Source organism: Podarcis tiliguerta, assembly GCF_965153285.1.
Source record: "Podarcis tiliguerta genome assembly, chromosome: 2".
In the NCBI taxonomy this organism is placed as follows: domain Eukaryota; kingdom Metazoa; phylum Chordata; class Lepidosauria; order Squamata; family Lacertidae; genus Podarcis; species Podarcis tiliguerta.
Genome location: NC_139535.1, coordinates 61,097,733 through 61,116,823, shown reverse-complemented (window position 1 = coordinate 61,116,823; position 19,091 = coordinate 61,097,733). Strand labels below are relative to the sequence as shown.

The 19,091-nt window shown below is 45.1% G+C and overlaps 1 protein-coding gene across 1 annotated transcript; it reads left to right on the top strand.

The window, feature by feature from the left end:
• The first annotated feature begins 8,457 nt into the window (after positions 1 to 8,457).
• GPX3 (glutathione peroxidase 3) lies at positions 8,458 to 18,079 on the top strand. The gene is made up of 5 exons (XM_083424001.1): positions 8,458 to 8,668; positions 13,130 to 13,283; positions 14,246 to 14,363; positions 14,795 to 14,894; positions 16,039 to 18,079. Exons 1-5 carry the CDS (start codon positions 8,582 to 8,584, stop codon positions 16,252 to 16,254), a joined length of 675 nt encoding a protein of 224 aa, XP_083280127.1. The 5' UTR covers positions 8,458 to 8,581; the 3' UTR covers positions 16,255 to 18,079.
• The last annotated feature ends 1,012 nt before the right edge of the window (positions 18,080 to 19,091 follow it).

Sequence of the window (19,091 nt, the reverse complement as noted above, 5' to 3'; positions counted from 1 at the left end):
CATATATGGTAGCTGCCAAGAACACAGCTAGAATCTTATACCAGGTGCTGTTCAGCAGATTAAACTCTCCTTTGAGAGATTACATATTCTGGGATGCCAGCTTGCTTTTGTTATCACAACAGTTCACCTAGCAAAGCCACTTAGAGCCTGGTTCGTCACGCACATCACACAACAGTACAGTATATCACATTTCTATCTGAGTAGCTTAAAACTTGCTGGAAGTTAATGCAAATGGAGTTTTCGGTTTCACGCTAAATAATTGTGTGGGCTAACTTGTCTTACTTGTCTATAATCCATATGGAGAGAACATGATAGTGCTAATTGCTCTATGTGCTTTGGCACAAAACCCATAATTGAAAGACAAATGCTGGAGAAAGGCCTTTTATGCTACCTTTTAAAAAGGGCACATCCATAGCTTTAGAATGAATGTATGACTCTTACAAACCTACCTGCAGAATCCAGTACGTTTTGCAGGTTATGTTCATCGTGTTGCTAACTTTTCCAGAAGTGAAGATATTTACCAACCCTGCAGATATGAGTTCTAATTTCTGTTTACATGTTAGCATATCTGAAATCTGTAAAGCTCTCTGCATATTTAATTTGTCCTTGCTCTCAACATTGCTGGTAAAAACAGTGGGGTGGGGGGTTGCTTTTTTGCTGCTTTTAATTGAAATGTTAACTGCATATTTTAAATTTGTTCTTCACCTACTGTCTACCCACCATGACTCTGCCTTCGAATAGATTGTTCCTTCAGATAACTAAAGATTTGTTCCTAGAGTTTTATTCCAGAACCCCAGAAAATGGGATTTTTATTGGATTTAGTGGAATTTAGCCAGGCTCACTGGATGCTTAGAATGAAAATTCAGATTAATGTGCTTGTCTTTGCATGCAAAGTGGATCAGGGAGTGGGGCTTGCTAGCTGATAACAAGAGAGATAACTAGAATAAATCTCTTCGTTGTTTTTAATACTAATCTCCTGATGCACATAGGACAACAACCTAGATAGTAGTGCGTTTCATCAAAACAGGACATTAGTTTAATCTCCCTCACTATGCAACCAGAGAAAGATTAGTCCAAATGGGAAAGGAGGAACAGCCTTCCTTCTTAATTCCCTACAAAGCCTTGACCAGGCTCCAGATTAACATCCCTCTCACAAAGCATCGTTGTGATCAAGGCCTACTTCTGTTCCTTCCTAATTCACATTACTGCAAAGACAGATCTACACGCCTTCTTCTTCCTTCACAAATGTTTGTCAACTTCCAAGTAGACTGAAAGCAAGACTTTTAGAAGACATTTCAAGGCAGCCCTGTTTAGGGAAGCTTTTAATGTTTAATAGACTATTGTATTTTAATATTCTGTTGGAAGCCGCCCAGAGTGGCTGGGGAAACCCAGCCAGATGGGTGGGGTATAAATAATAAATTATTATTATATTATTATGTCCTGAGCATCCAAAGCCCTTGGCTACAGTGCAACTATTCTTGAGTTATCCGGAATCACATCCGATCTATTTCTGGGTGGCTTTTGTTATTGAGTGTGGTTGCAGTGGTTCATATTCCTTAATTTACAAGGTATTCCATATTAAGGTTAAAAAAAGGTAAAGGACCCCAGGACGGTTAAGTCCAGTCAAAGGCGACTATGGGGTTGCGGCGCTCTTCTCGCTTTCAGGCCGAGGGAGCCAGCGTTTGTCCACAGACAGCTTTCCAGGTCATGTGGCCAGCATGACTAAATTGCTGCTGCTGCAACAGGACACAGTGATGAAAACCAGAGCGCACGGAAATGCAGTTTACCTTCCAGCCGGAGTGGTACCCATTTATCTACTTGCACTGTTGTGCTTTTGAACTGCTAGGTTGGCAGGAGCTGAGACCGAGCAACAGGAGCTCACTCCATCGTGGGGATTAGAACCGCCAACCTTCTGATCGGCAAGCCCAAGAGGCTCAGTGGATTAGACCACAGCGCCACCTGCATCCCTATGAGGGCCTGTTCACCCATATGAACCCCCTGTGTAGAAGGAACAGATTCCCATGCCAATGGAACTATCACGACAGTTCTCCATAAGACAATAATTGGATAAAACTGGGAAACAATGTACTGTATATACAAAGAGTATATACACCCACATGCACGACTGGCCGACGAAACAGACTTCTAATTTGTTTCTGATGAACATTTCTCACAAAGCAGCCAGTCCTCAGGGGAATGCAGCAGTGATTAAATACTATTGAAAAATGGAAAGTGATCTTTTTCATCAACAGAGCACAGAGAAGCCCTAATAATCTAAACTGCTATGCTGTATTATCTATATATCTAATTGGATATAAGCAGCCCCTCCCTCTCTCCCTGCCTAAGCCTTGCCTAAAATTGGAAAATGTTGATCACTTCTTCTACCTAGGCAGTTATCTTTCCACACTGATGCCGAAATCCAGCATCGCCTGAGCTCTGTGAGTGTGGCTTTCTCCTGATTGAAGTGCAGAGTGTTTGAGGACCAGGATATTCGCTGGGAAACCAAAATGTTTGTTTACAAAGCTATTGTACTACCAACCTTACTGTACGCTTGTGAAACACAGACCACTTACAAACGCCATCTCCAACTTCTCGAAAGATTCCATCAACGGTGTCTCCGAAAAATCTTACACATCACTTGGGAAGACTGGCGAACTAATATCAGTGTACTGGATGAAGCAAAGATCTCCAGTGTTGAAGCAATGATTCTTCAACATCAACTTCGTTGGACTGGTCATGTTGTGCGGATGCCTGATGATCGTCTTCCAAAGCAACTACTCTATTCCGAACTTAAAAATGGAAAGCACAATGCTGGTGGTCAACAAAAGAGGTTTAAAAACTGTCTCAAGGCAAATCTTTAAAAATGTAGTATAAACACCGACAACTGGGAAACACTGGCCTGCAAGCGCTCCAGTTGGGGAACAGCCTTTACTAAAGGTGTCATGGCCTTTGAAGACACACTCAGGACGTAAGGGAGAAACATGCTAAGAGGAAGGCACGCTTGGCAAATCCACACTGTGATCAACTCCCACCCAGGAACCAATGTCCCCACTGTGGAAGGAGTGTGGATCCAGAATTGGCCTCCACAGTCACTTACAGACTCATTGTTAAAACCGTGTTTATGGAAGACAATCTTACTCAGTACAAGTGATCACCAAAGAAGAAGATTATGTATATGTCTAATTGGATATAAGCAGCCCCTCCCTCCCTCCCTCCGTCCCTGCCTAAGCCTTGCCTAAAAATGCTCAGGTTGCCATATATAGAGCAAGAAGTTCTGCCCCTCTGACTGTCTGCTGCCTCTCTGCTAGTGGTAGCTGGTGCCTGCCCATTCAAACTCGTATAGTGGAAGGCAGGGAGGCCAACAATAGGTGGAGCCAGAGCCAAGGACAGTCAGAGGCCCCATCTGCATGATAAATTTAAGACACTAGCATAAAAAGGTAAAGGTACCCCTGCCCGTACGGGCCAGTCTTGACAGACTCTAGGGTTGTGCGCCCATCTCACTCAAAGAGGCCAGGGGCCAGCGCTGTCCGAAGACACTTCCGGGTCACGTGGCCAGCGTGACATCGCTGCTCTGGCGAGCCAGAGCCGCACACGGAAACGCCGTTTACCTTCCCGCTAATAAGCGGTCCCTATTTATCTACTTGCCCCTGGGGCTGCTTTCGAACTGCTAGGTTGGCAGGCGCTGGGACCGAACAGCGGGAGCGCACCCCGCCGCGGGGATTCGAACCGCCGACCTTTCGATCGGCAAGCCCTAGGCACTGAGGCTTTTACCCACAGCGCCACCCGCGTCCCTAAGACACTAGCATACCCAGTACTTTTTTCTGATGTCCACCATGGAGACATTGATTTTGTTTTTATTGCTCTTGGTTGTTTTGTATCTTTATTTTTAGATCTCATTATGACTTATGTGTGGGTGATTTAATTTTGTCATGTACCGTATGTTCTGGTGCATTTTTATTTCTTGCTTAGGCCTGCTTTTGCTATACTTTTGAAATTACACAAATCCTTTCCTGCTGTACGCCGCCTTGGGCGGGGTTTTAACTGTGGAGAGATTTTGCAAAAAAACTCCTTCCTGTGGGTAGAAGTTATTATCCTTTAAATAATAACATGCTGTAAATTTCATATAGCTTTTCCTAAGTTTTTCCCCAGAGATTAAAATCTATATTATGTCCTATATCTATTGCCCTATGTGCCATAGAAGTTTTGACAAGCTCATCTTTGTTTTCCAATCTAATAACAGAATGTACATTTTAGATAAAGGTTTTTTTTGTTTTGTAGAAGTTAGTTCTTTTTTGAATTGAGAACTTTGGTCCGAAGTACCATTTTTCCTGTCTATTTTAAACGTCTCATGTAACTGATGATATTGTAACCAGTCCATAACATAGCTCCTTACACTTTCCATTGATTTCAGTTTAGGTTCCCCCTCTGTAAAGTGCAGCAATTCCCTGTTAGTTGCTCACTGTCTATCCATATTGATTCTCTTAATTGTAATAGCCATAAAGGAGATAGCCATAAAGGTGTTTTCCTTTCCAGCAGATTTTTATATTTCTCCCCTGGTTCTGTAATTTTTAAACTTCCTTGGCTCTCAGTTGACATTTTTCACGTTACCTAACTAGAAGAACTACTAAAATAAAATATATATCTTGAGAAGATGGTTTTCTCAGGAGAAAATTTTGATTTCAGTAGTTCAGCTCTAGCATATGCTTATCTTTTTGTAATAGCCAAGGCGATTGCTTGAGAAACCTCAATTAAAAACTGATATTCTTGAGATGAAGATGACTCAAAGACAAAGCAGGGAATGGGTGAAGTCTCATAAATAGGCAGGCTGTTTGACCTGAAAATCATTAATCAATTTGCTGAAAAGATTTGGCAGGACTACAGTAGGATTAAACTATGAACCCTTTGAAAGGTACACTTTGTTCCTGAAATGCTCTCTGGCTCCACAGTGCCTGTGTCACTGATCTAGAAAACATCTGCATAGAGAGCAGGGGAGGCTAACCCTTTCCTGCAAATGGGGCCCTGCCCTGACCACCTCAGTCTGCCCCCAGCAAGCCCCATCTGCCTGACTTTTTATTTACAACCAGTTCAGGGGGTGGTACAGCCAATCAGGTTCGTCCTCCTCCTCCTTAGTCTTAGTGTTGCTTGCAAAGAACTCAGAGGGGGGTGGGGGGTGGGGAGGATGAAGATAAATCTAGAATTAGGCCCCATTAGCCTAAATGAGTTTTGCATGTCTTCAAATTCATTGAGGCTCTGCACAACATGGTTATATTTCAGCATTGCTCACAGCATCTACAAGGTGGTTCTCTGCTAACATTGTGGACCTTATCAAAATTCTTGCTTCACCATTTGATCTATGTATATGCTGTCACTGTTAGTTGACTTCAATTGGGTGTGAAAACCTGAAGAGCATCTGAATCGCTGCTCAGAACTCCACCAAACTAAGGCACGATTGCCTTCCTTGAAAAACACAGCTTGAAGGTAGTTTTCACAAAAGGTGGAAAGAAATATATGATATGCCTGTTGAAAATTGGAATAAAAAGGATCACTGTGTCAATTTTCAACACCTGTTAACTAGCTGTGATCAGTGGCAATCTGTGATGAATTAATCTGAAATTTTGGCATACAGTGGTACCTCGGGTTACATACGCTTCAGGTTACATATGCTTCAGGTTACAGACTCCGCTAATCCAGAAATAGTACCTCGGGTTAAGAACTTTGCTTCAGGATGAGAACAGAAATTGTGCTGCAACAGCAGCAGGAGGCCCCATTAACTAAAGTGGTGCTTCAGGTTAAGAACAGTCTCAGGTTAAGAATGGACCTCCAGAACGAATTAAGTTCTTAACCCGAGGTACCACTGTATTTGGAAACTTGAAAAATTCTTATGGAGACCACACACACACCACCACTTGGCACACCATGGAACACATTCATACCCTCCAGCATCCAGATGAGGCAAATCAGGTTGCTAGTCTTTTTGGTCCCAAGCTTTTGAAAGAGCCAGCTGACTTGCACCAGAAATTGAGACAAAAAAACGGGCTCCTTTTTGTCCTGGTCTCTGGCACAAGCCAGGTGACTCATGCCAGAGTGCTGGACCAAAAAACGGGACATTCTAGGATCCAATCAGATGGCTTCTGTAATTCCGGGATGTCTCGCTTAAACCAGGACGGTTGAGCGGTATGTACATTATGCAATTGTATGCAGGATTTAAGATGCACACATGACGTCTCAAGTTCACCACCAAAGTTGGCAAGCTCAGAATTGCCCCCTCTCTATTCAAGAGAACAAAGCATCCGATGTGGAATTGTGTATCTCCCTCTCCGTCACCAGACTACTATCACCAGTTTCTCCTTCCATTCTACTAAAAATGCACCACCACAACCCATGGAAACACTTGACAACACCTTAAGTCAAGAGGAAAGGGGTCTGGAAAGAGGCACTCCTTATGTATTTGGATGCCAAGTTTGTGTTCAGGACTTTAAAGGTTAAGCCCCAACACAGCAAACTTATAACCTTTTGATATGATATTCTCTTATCAAAAGCTACTGGTTGAGTTGCCCCACCAAATTACACTTTGCTGAAATCTAGTCCATCTGCTGTGTCCATTTACTCTGCAATCCACCTCTCTTCCACTGATCCACAGGCCAAGGCAATATCTGTATTTTTCTGACTAATAATATAGGTGGGGGGACAAAAAACAATGAAACACACCATACTGATCAGTGCTTTTTCCCTTTAAAAAATGTTTAGGGGTATTCTCATTTTCCTACTCATATTGAAATACTACCCCTCAATGAGGCCAAACTTAGATTCACAAAATGTTTAGGAGTATGCGTCCCCCCTGCGTCTCCCCGCCCCCAGAAAAAAAGCACTGATATTGATAATATGCCACCACAGGTTAAGGTTTCGCTTTTCCTGTGCAGTGTGTGTGTGTGTGTGTGTGCGAGAGAGAGAGAGAGAGAGAGAAATAGCAGGCTGCCATTTCTTCCAAAAGCCTAGTAAATGCTAAGTAGGCTTTGAGAAGGAGCCCTCATGCCTCCTTCCTAATGCTGCTGTCACCCCAGAAGTTGCTTTCGCAGCCCCCATCTGCTGGCCAGGAGAAATTGGGGCGCCCCAGGATCAAGACAGAAGCTGTGACTGCTTTAGACATTATTCTGGGGTTGCCCCAGCCCTACAGGGACTGCTAGAGGGTAAGCCATTCACATTGCTTAAGGTAAAGGTTGCCTCAGTAGAACAGTGTGCCTTCAGCCAGCTTATGTTGCTGGGTGGCCCAACTACTATGTAATCCGAGCATATTAATTATTTGAACAGGGATATCTTGGCTGCAGTAATCTGAGCTGGATTTTCAAGACTGGACTATTATGTCAAGCTTCAATTAGTGTGGAACTTGGCTGCCCAGCTGGTGGCAGGACGGAGGTGAAAAGATCATATCACACCAATTCTATTCCAGTAACATTGGCTGCCTGCACGCTCCCAAGCCCAGGTTCCTATACTCTCTGCTCAGTCTTTTAGACTGACGTGTCAGCTGTAGAGACTGCTTTCAATTCATAGAGTCATAGAATTGCAGAGTTGGAAGGGACCCTGAAGATCATCGAGTCCAGCCCCATGCAATGCAGGAATATGCAGCTGTCCCATATGGGGATCGAACCTGCAACCTTGGCATTATCAGCACCAAGCTCTAACCAACTGAGCTTTACCAAGATTGCAAGGCCTTTTCCATCGTGTTCCAGTCCCACCTCAGGCTGCTTCTAGGCAAATGGGCACAACTGCCCTGTCTTCTTCCAAGAAATGTTGCTTTCACATCTCACACTTTTAAGTTCATGTTTATTTAAGATAGTCATCCACAGGTTTTTCTATTTGGTAACCTTTGCAAGGAGCTCACAGCGATCCACAAAATCTATTCATTCATCTTCATTCATACCATTTTGAATCAATCATATTGCACATAGCAACATTAGGAAGAGAACAGTGTACAAAATCTTCAAAATCATTAGATGAATTATGAGCAGGGAGGTCAGGCAGAATGAAATTAAATGCAGAAAAGAACATAAAGAGATATTAACTGGCCTGTGCATACCTACTCATAAGTAAATTCTACTGAGTTCAAGGCTACTTCCAGATAAGTGGATATAGAATTTTAGCCTAAGAGCTTTATTTATGTGCGTCTCAAATCATCCCGGGAGCTGCGGTTTGTGTGTCACAGAGCTACAATTCCCAGCAGATAACAGGGGACTTGTTATATTCTTGAATCTTCTCTCTAGTCCAAATTCTGGTCACTGACATTCTCTCTAAGATGGATTTTACGTGACCTCACCCCTAAGACAGCACATGGCACACCAATCTGTGAGGAATTCTCGAGTGCAGAGCCTACACGGTTAATATTTGCAGGAGCAGCCCACAAGTCCTTGCTGTTCCAGGATTGGCCAGAAGCGTTCTGCTTCACCCTATTTATCGCAGCATTTTTGCTGGAAGGTGCTAACGTGTTTGAGTGGCGGAGACAGAGAGACACCTGCGGCAAGCAGTAGCCCTCTGGGGAGGCAAAGGGAGGGTGCTTACCCCCATTGTCCCCGTGGCTGCCACAACCATGAGGGGCAGACATAAGGACACGTGGATTTTGCCCTTGCTCTTAGCTGGCTTAATTCAGCCAAATCTGGGACAGGAACAACAGAAGGTAAGATATTGCAGTACCATTCAGTGGGTGCTCAAACAGGAAGATAACCTGGGATCTGACAGCTCTTGTATTCTGGTTTGAAACCATGCAGTATCGGACAGCAGGGTTTGGTGAGGGCAAGCAGCAGCTGCCTAGTGATTTATATAACATAATACTCTCTGCACAATCAAGCACCCCTTATGAATCTGCAGCCAGTGGGAACCAACCTGATCTGGCCTGCGTAGGGACCAGAGATTCCATACCACAAAATTATGAGCAGAATGGCAGATCCCAGTTTATATTCAACTCCTCTCCCCCAATGCCTTTGAAACTGTGTCTCTAGATCAGGGTATGTATTTGAGCCTATATTGTTGTGGGCATTGTCAGAGGACAAAGGGAGTGCTTCTTTTAGCCGTGTAAACTCGCTGCTTCTTATCAAGTGGTGAAAGGAATGGAGCGCATTTTATGATCAGCCTGTCCCTGCGCTGTCCCCCTTCTTCCCAGGCATGGGAGCTGGCAGACTGTTTCTCTGTCTTGCTCAGCTAGTTTCTGAACAGAAATTTCACGTTTTCCAGGATGATTATATCAGTGTGATCTTGTGAATTTTGACATGGATGCTGCTGGGCAAGCGCTTTACGCGATAAGACACCTCCACGGAGGCTGACCCTATCAGAGACTACTAGTTACGACGGCTATATCTGATGTCCAGTATCAGAGGCAGCATGTGTCTGAATGCCAGTTGCTGAGGGACATGAACAGGAGAGTGCTATGGAGGTTCACGTTCCAATTGTGGCATTCCCAAAGGCAGCAGGCTGCCCACCACGAAAACAGAATGCTGGACTAGATGGGCCAGAGGAACATAAACCTAGGGGCCTGCCTTATACTGAGTTTGACCACTGGTCCGTCTAGTTCAGCATTGTCTACTCTGACTGGCAGCAGATCTCCAGAATTTCAAATGCGGTTGTGTGTGTGTGTGTATTCCCAACCTGGTCAGATGGGTGGGGTACAAATAATAAAATTATTTTATTCTACCTGGAGATGCCAGGGATTGAACCAGAGACCTTCTTCATGGTATAGCAGGTGTTCTGCCACAGAGCCATGGTCCTTTGTCCAATCCAGCAGGGTCCTTCTTACATCCTTAGGTTCTTGCCAGGAATGCTATAAATTCCCATTTGTCTTATTGTGAACCTCAGAAGATCAACCTCACAGGATAGCTGTGATGATAAATGATACTATGGTTGCAAAGGACCCAATGCGAATCTCACCCCCTATCTCCTAACTGATATCTGAATCCCTCCTAGGGCAGGAGAGGAACCCGGAGATATAGTGCCGCAGGTCAGGTGGATCCTCTGTAGCACGGAACTTTAATCTCGAGCAGGGAAAGGGGGAGCTGCTGTCTAAAGCACAGGAGATGGATGCGACTCGTGCACCAATGTCATCAGTCCAAAGAACAAGGTTAGCAAGATAGGATAGGTCCCATGTGACTTGTTTACTCCCAGGGCTATCTGTACAGGCAGATAGTGTGGCAGAGATGTGAGGGAAACCTCAGTGACATCTCATTATGAATAAGAAAGCCACATATAATCTGCCTAAAAAAGGGAAGCACAATAGCCACTTTGTTGCTGGTCCATTTAAAGCAGTTTCTGCTCATACCTGCACCGATGCACAAGACCAACTTGTATGGGTCACAGAAAGATGGAGGGGAAGCATTACCTAAGTGCAAAAACAAGTGAAAATATTAAATCGCCATTCCTAGCTCAGCTGGTAGAGCACGAGACTCTTAATCTCAAGGTTGTAGGTTCAAGCCCCGTAAGCAAAATATTCCAGCATTGCAGGGGGTTGGACTAGATGACCCTCGGGGTCCCTTCCATGATTATATGTTTCCATTTCTCTCCAGAACAGCAGCTGTGAGGCGGGGTGGGGAGACTTTGGCCCTCCAGATGTTGCTGGACTACATCTCCCATCAACCCCGGCCAGCGAGGCCAGTATCAAGGCCAATGGAAGTTGCAGTCCATCAGCAACTGCAGGGCCAAAGTTGCCTCATGCCTGCTGTACAAGATGCCTATTGGGGCACATGCCAGGCATACTTGCTAGGAGACAGGCTGCATTGGATTCAGTGGGGCTTCCGGCAGAGCAAACACATTGGATGGTGCTGCAGAGGCACAAAGACGTCGTCACTTTTATTATGGGAAGGAAAGAGAAGGGCTTCCAAACCTGTTGCTCCCAGTCACAAACACATCTAGCCTAAGTAGACTGTTCCTGTCCTGTCCCCATTACAGTGGTACCTCGGGTTAAGTACTTAATTCGTTCGGGAGGTCCATTCTTAACCTGAAACTCTTCTTAACCTGAAGCACCACTTTAGCTAATGGGGCCTCCCGCTGCCGCCGCGCCACCAGAGCACGATTTCTGTTCTCACCCTGAAGCAAAGTTCTTAACCCGAGGTACTATTTCTGGGTTAGCGGAGTCTGTAACCTGAAGCGTATGTAACCTGAAGCGTATGTAACCCAAGGTACCACTGTACAGCAATTTACTGTGCTGACTGATGGGAGTTGAAATCCACAGCATTTGATGGAGAAACAGCTTGCGAAATGCTTACATATACCCCTGCCCTCTCAAGGCTATCTTTAAAAGCCAAGGAAATGACAGTGCTTCTCCAAGCTTTTCATTCCTGTGGTCTGTATTTCAGCTGTTTACAACGGTTGAAATGTTTGTCCATCTTTTGTGGGTTCGCTGGTCAGTCCTATTTTTACCCTTGTGCCTTCTACCGCTACTTAATAACTGGTCTCAGAAACTGACTCCTCTTGTTCTGTGTCTTCGTATTTTTTGTGCGACGTGCCTTTGGTTTGTTTAGAGCCAAAAGACGTACACAGGTGTTAATCCCCCTCCACGGTTAACATTCCCCTTCCTATCCCACGGCTGTAATCCGGGATTTGACTTGGAACAAAACTTCGAACAGGAACAAATCTGGGTTGGCTTACAGTAAAGGGGACCCGTCTCTATCATCCAGCAGCTGTCCCTGCAAACTGGAAAAGCAAAACAGCTTTAGCAGTGGCTGATCTGTGGCTTCTGACGCAAATAGATTTCCTCTCTCCTGCAGTGAACCAGAAGTTCAGAGCAAATGATGAAGTGTACCGATCAGAGCCTAGTAACCATGTGTTTCTAGGTGACCATCAAGAGCTAAGTGGTGGGGGCAGTTCTTCAGTCACCAATTATAAACTGCTCTGCCATAGGACGTTGCTTTATATCGGTCCAGACCAGTATTGACTGGCAGGAGTGCCAGCTTGGGTGCCCAGAGCCGTGGCTGTCATGCAGTGTGCCTGGCCCTGGCACTGAAATTTGTGGGTGACTGGCCCCTTCATGGGAACTTTTGTGGGTGCTTGGGCACCCAGGGCCCCAGGAAGTTGGCATGTATGACTGGCAGCACAGCTCTCGAGAGTTTCAGCCCAGGATTTTACCCAGCCCTACTCAGAGATGCCAGGAAATGAGCCCAGGACCTGCAAAACAGGTGTTTTACCACTAAACTTTAGCTCTTCCCTTCTTCACCACTGAGGATGGAATATATTTTCAGCACCCAGCACCAGAAGGGTGAGCCCACCCTACTGTATTTATTTCATCTTTCATTATACGCTTCCTCTAAATACATTCATAGGTTTGTCAACACCTCTGCTTGGAAGATGCTCCTGTGCCTTTTTGCCAGCTCTGAAGAAGGGGGGAGTTCAGCAGGGATGGCTTCTCTTATCACTACATCAGACACACTGGGCATTTGCACCCGAGCCATTGTGCATTCGCTGAGCTTGGGAAGGGGCAGACACAGGCAGACTCTCTTCCATGCACAGGGGAAATCTGGGCCAGCCCTGATGTTCCCGAGTCCCTGCAGACAGAGGTGCTGTTGTCAGCCCTGCAGTATTTTGTATTGTAGAGCTAAGCTGGAAGTCACTGAAGAGCTCACTGCCACCCATTTAGACTGTGTGGGATGACTGGTTCTCATACTACTCTAGAGGTAGGGAATCTTTGGCCACTTCAGGCTGCATTCTCTTCTGGGCAATTTGCCAGAGGTCACATGCCAGAGGAGAGAAGGGCAAGAGCCCAAAGTGGGAGGGACAACCAATATAATCTTTGCACAGTAGGCTGCATTCTGCACATGCTCACACATCCCCCTCTAGCCAGGCAATCGAGAGTTGTTTTCAGAATTCTAGGGCACAGTTTAGCCAGGCAGAAACACTCTAGGATAAGGCAAAGCAAGACCAGTAGAGTCCCGAAGGCTAGGTAAAAAGACCTGCATGGAACATTTGGCCTGAGGTCCCCCTCCTCTGTTGTGGTCCGATCTCCTTCCATGGTATGGGCATCCGGGTACACTTGTGGAAATGTATATGAGCTGTCAAAGCAGCTCTTAGAAAAGCCCTGGTGCAGATCTGCATTCCAGAGTATCTTCTTTCACCTCCTTATCCTTCTTCAGGTAGAGTCTCTCTTGTTTCCCTCCAGGTGGACTGCTACAACACGAAAGCAGGAACAATCTACGACTATGGGGCTCTCACCATAAACGGTGATGAGTACATCCCTTTCCAGCAGTACTCGGGGAGGATGGTCCTCTTTGTCAATGTGGCCACCTACTGAGGACTCACAATGCAGTACCTTGGTAAGATTCTCAGCTAGGAAGAGAAGCCTAGCTAGCAGCACATGCCCTAGTGGTGGATACTTTCGATAAGAGGCACTAGACTTCCAGCAGTGTCAGAAGCTGAGAAAGCCTGTCTCTTAAGCCCAGAAGCATGAAGACTAGCTAAGATTATTTGTTTTTTTTTTAAATAAATTATTTGGTAGGGATGGAAATAATCTGTTCTGTGCTACTTTCCTCTTTATTATTGTGTCACGTGCAGCAGATGAGATCTGGCCTAAGCACAGGTTCTGAGGCTCAACCCAGGCATATCTACACTTAGGCAGATTTGCCTTTCCCTTGGGAGATTCAGGACAGATAAATTACTCCTCCAGGCAGCGCATCATTAATTTATGCAGCGATTGCCACCAACCTGGATGCTTTAAAAGAGGATTGGGCAAATTGATGGAGGAGAAGGCTATCAGTAGCTACTAGTCATGATGGCGGTGTTCTGTCTTGATGGTCAGCAGCGATACTGCCTTCTGAATACTAGCTGCCAGAAGCATCAGGAGGGGAGTGTTATTGTGCATTGGTCCTGCTTTCTCAGTTCTACGAGCATCTGGTTGGCGACTGTGAGAACAGCATGGTGGACCAAATGGACCATTCTTGGAGGTTCATCTCCACAATGCAATGTTCAGAGATGCCACGCTGCCTCTTGTTGACTTCAGGATGGCTCCGTCACATAAGTATGCTTTGAGCCAAGTATTTTATTGAGCTAAGTCCTGCAGGTGACTTCTAGAGGGTTAGCTGATTGTATTAATTCTTTTGGCACCTAAAATGGTAACCATTTTTATTGTGGCATAAGCTGTCACCATCAGAAGTGTGATCCTCAAATGGCAGGTATTTGGGGTACAGGTTGTAGCTGAAATTGCAGCGGAATGCAGGGACTGTGGCAATTCAATTAGAGTCTGAATTGGGATTTTGCTCTGTTGGTGATTATGTTGCAGAACTGAATGCACTACAGAATGAACTGCGAAATCATGGACTGGTTGTCCTAGGTTTCCCATGCAATCAATTTGGAAAACAAGAACCTGGCACCAACGCAGAAATCCTTCCAGGACTGAGGTGAGTACACCTACTGCATGACTTGATGGTTATGCCAGGTAACTCTTCATTGCACAACTGGCTAATTTAGAAAGCCTCTTGTCTTTAATGCTTACAGTTGCTCACTATCTCCTTCTCCTGTGGCTCTACCATGTACCCCAGAGCAGACTCACATGCATGTATTGCTAACTTTCACTTTTCTTCTCCTTCTGCAAGAAGGTGGGGGCAGGCAACAGACTCTTTAATCTCTAGGGAACTTACCTACACTTCCGTGGAAATAGTGATTACGTGGGAGCAGGGAATGGAAAGGATATTTACAGCTGGGCAGCAGGGACTGTGCCTAATAGATTCTGAGCAGGGGCCAGGAGGCTGTCCTCTGAACAAAGTCGAGACTTTTCCTTGTTGCAGCCTCTCTATGAAAGAGCTGGTTAAACTTGCTCCTTCTGTTCCAGATACGTCAGGCCTGGAGGAGGTTTTGTCCCAAATTTCCAGCTCTTTCAGAAAGGAGATGTGAATGGGGATAAAGAACAGAGAATCTACACCTTCTTGAAGGTTTGTATCGGCTCCTTTGAACCTCTACCACCTCTCATCCTGGCTCATGAAGATGTTAAGGGAAATAGCTTGGAGCCAAGGATTCCGCAAACAGAACTACGCTCCGATGATGCTCTCACTGACAGACAGGGGAGCATTTCTAAGCAATTTATTTCTTTCCCCTTGTGCCCCCACTAAATCTGCTCCAACGGTTCACCACTGTGAGAACAAGGACGCTGAATTGCCTTTGGCCTGATTCAGCAGGGTTCTTATAATCAGGACTGGAGTCTCCTATAAAAGAGCTTAAGAGATGGAGCAGGGGTCCATAAGGGGAAATCAGTGAGACGTGCCTCCCTTTCTCTCCCTCTTCTGCCAGTGTGGGTATCCAATGGACACAGGTCCCTCCCATAAATAGATCATGGCCCTCCCATTAATGGAAATGTAACTCGGGACCCAAGAAAGTAAGTTCTCTTTAAGCAAATGCCAGGGGTGAGGCTGCCAAGAAAATTACAAGTTTTTAGATAGGCAAGCACCTATGTGGAACGTGGCAGAGAGAAAAAAGCAGCTGGGAGGGGGAGAAATTTTAAGCAGAAAAGCAGCTGGTGAGGAGGGGTTAAGCACCTCCTTCCCTCCTGAATGGTATTTATTTAAGAACAAAACAGGTTGCAGCATCATTATCCACTTGCGGATAGGGTAGTTTGGCCCTTTATTCGGCTCAAAAGTCACTGTCAGGAAGTACCGTATTTTTCGCTCTATAAGACGCACTAGACCACAAGACGCACCTAGTTTTTGGAGGAGGAAAACAAGAAAAAAAATATTCTGAATCTCAGAAGCCAGAACAGCAAGAGGGATCGCTGCGCAGTGAAAGCAGCAATCCCTCTTGCTCTTCTGGCTTCTGGGATAGTTGCACAGCCTGCATTCGCTCCATAAGATGCACACACATTTCCCCTTACTTTTTAGGAGGGAAAAAGTGAGTCTTATAGAGCAAAAAATACAGTACATTTCAGACTCCTCTCTTCCTGTTCACAGTTGCCTACATCTCCCCTACACCACTACAGCAATGACGAAAAGCTTGTTTTTATACTTCTTAAAGCACCTTCTCTCAAATGGCCTCCATTTCTAACAACAGCAAAGTAAATAATGCTTTTCTTTCTCTCTCTGGTAGAACTCCTGCCCGCCTCCTTTAGAAAGCTTTGGTGACCCCAAGAAACTTTTTTGGGAACCGCTGAAGGTCCACGATATCAAGTGGAACTTTGAGAAGTTTTTGGTTGGTCCGGATGGGAAGCCTGTGATGAGGTGGGCACACAGGACCAACATTGGCACTGTGAAGAGCGACATCCTGAAATACATAAGAGAGCAGCAGAACCTGTCAATGGGCTAGAGGTCCTGTAGATGTAGAGAAATAAGATGGGAGGAGTGGGGGTGGGGAGACCTGTTGCTTTATCCAGAACCAGACATTTTATCCTCAAATCAGAGAAAAAGAAACTGAACTTCCTTTGATCAAAACCAAAAGGTTAAGATATACTGTTAAATATGTACTAGTTTATTCAAAATCAGACTGCAACCCTTCCTCGACTGACCTGTTTTTCCAAACACACTTTGGAAGAGAAAGTGGGCCTCAGCTTTCCAGTCCCTCTCTAGGCTTCGCTCCCACCATGTTGTAAGTGGGATCTCTCCCTGCCATCACTCCAACTTTGAGCCCACCATAGCACATTGGTAGCATTGCAGGGAGGTTGACGAAGACCACCCTTGGGGTCCCTTCCAACTCTACAATTCTGTGATCAAAGCTGAGTACAGTGGTACCTTGGTTCTCAAACTTAATCCGTTCCGGAAGTCTGTTCCAAAGGCACGCTTTCCCATAGAAAGTAATGCAAGATGCATTAATCTGTTCCAGACTTTTAAAAACAACCCCCAAAACAGCAATTTAATGTGAATTTTACTATCCAATGAGGCCACTGATCTATTTTTTTTTTTACCTGCACTGATGCTAGTCATTGTTTGGATGGGGGGCTTTTATCCATTTCCGTAGTCACACAATCAATCAATAGCTGAACTGGGTTCCACACAGTCACAAACCAAATTAACCAAAAAAGCCTCAAAAACAAAAACGCAAAATAAATAGCAAAAACAAAGCGCCAAACTTAATCCATTCCAGAAGTCTGTTTGACTTCCGAAATGTTCGAAAAGGCTCTGCTTCTGATTGGTGCAGGTGCCCCGGAAACAATAGCCGACGCCGCATCGGGTGTTTGGCTTCCAAAAATTGTTTGAAAACCAGAACACTTACTTCCGGGTATTCGGCATTTGAGAACCAAGGCATTTAAGAACCAAGGTATCACTGTATATTACAACATACAAAGTAGTCTTTTGGTTTTGATACTACGACATTAAAAGTATGGGAGGGACCTCTTTCCCCACTCTGTTAACATATTTATATGCAAATATATATTCAGCAGTCTTTAGCCATCAGGCTTTATAAGTCAAACCACACTCACTTCTATCTATAGAACTCAATTATGCCAATTTATGGTGGCATAAGCTTTCACAGACTAGTGCTTCCGCCAGGGCAGCCAACACGGTGCTCTCCAGCGCTTGTTGGGACTAAAACTTCCACCAGTCCCATCAGGCATGGCTAATGGTCAAGAATGATAGGAGTCATATCCCAACAAGATCTAGAAAACACCATATTGGTTGTCTCTGGTTCACATCACTATCGGGTCTCAGAGATCTTTATTTGCAACCCTTTGCTATAAGAACCCAACTCACACTGCTCCTGTTAGGGATGGGCAGATCTTTTGCTAACAGATGGGATCCACATTTTGGACAGCTCTGGATAAGGCACAGCCCACCTCCCTTCCACAGCAAACTGAACAGACCCTCCCAGGCTGAGAGGTTATGCTGACTGAAGTTTCTCAAAGATGGCACTGCTTCCTCCGAGTGTGGATGACAGGAGAGAGGGATCTGGGGACAAGATGATGCATCAGTATGAAGGTTGGGTCTGAAAGCTCCCAAAGGGTGGACCTAGCCCAAGGCTGCGAAGGGACAGTGGAGCAGCTCTTCTAGTGCATTCGTGCTGCCCCACAACTCACCTTTGCAGAGATGCAGTCTTTCTGATCAGCCCCACGATCCTAGCCTCTTTTGCTTCCACACCCACCCAGTGTATGAAAAACTGCCTAATAATAATAATTAAAAAAACAGCAAGCACTCAATGCAACTTGTGAGAGACTCTCCTTTAAGCAAGGGTGCAGATCTGGTGGCAATACAAGATGTGTGTTCCTTGGAGAATTTGAATCCTCTAGCTAGGTTACAGTCTTAACAAAACGGGAGCTAGTCTATACTGCCACTAGCATTCTCACTAAGCCAAGACCCTCCACATCCATCCCAAGCAGCACAGACAGTGCTCAGGGATTATGGGAACTGTGGTTCAGCAGCATTTGGAGGGCCAAAGGTTAGGCATCCAAATTTATAGGGTGCCTTTAGAGGGTACGGAAGCCATTCACACAATGACCCTTTATGACAACTCTAAGCTGAGTCAGTATTCTTCCCATATATAGAGAGAGGCTTGCTTAATGCAACCTAAAGAGCTTGCTATTTAGGTGAAAATGGAACAGAAAGGGTTTCTGGTTAGAGCTCATCCTTTTTTGCTCTGTGTTATCATACTAAAAACTGCCCGTTAAAGAAACCAGCTTTCCCACTGCAAAACTGTGTTATAGCATTAGAATCTGACATCCTGAATCCATTCTGTACCCAGTTGCCCTGGTTGAGGCAGTTTCCCCTTGGTGTTCACTTCATGCAAATATAGATTCAAAGAGAAGATAAAATACACAAGCACACAACACACACACACACACACACAGAGAGAGAGAGAGAGAGAGAGAGAGAGAGAGAGAGAGAGAACTTGGATTTTCTCTTTCACTTTTTGCACTGTGGATCAGGGGTAGCTAACCAGTGGCTGAACTACAACTCCCATCATCCCTGATCCCATAGCCCATATTGCTTGGTGCTAATGGGTCCAACATCCAGAGGACTATTGGCTCCCCATCTATGCTGTGCAGGGAATTATTTCTTACAGATGATGAAGGGAAATATCCAACACCCTGACACTCATCCTCTTTTCATTTATGGCAATTCAAAAGGCATCTAATAAATAGCTCCGGATAGCACAAAGACACATTTCACTTCGACATAACACTCCAGGGACTGTAGATCACAGGGGGGGTG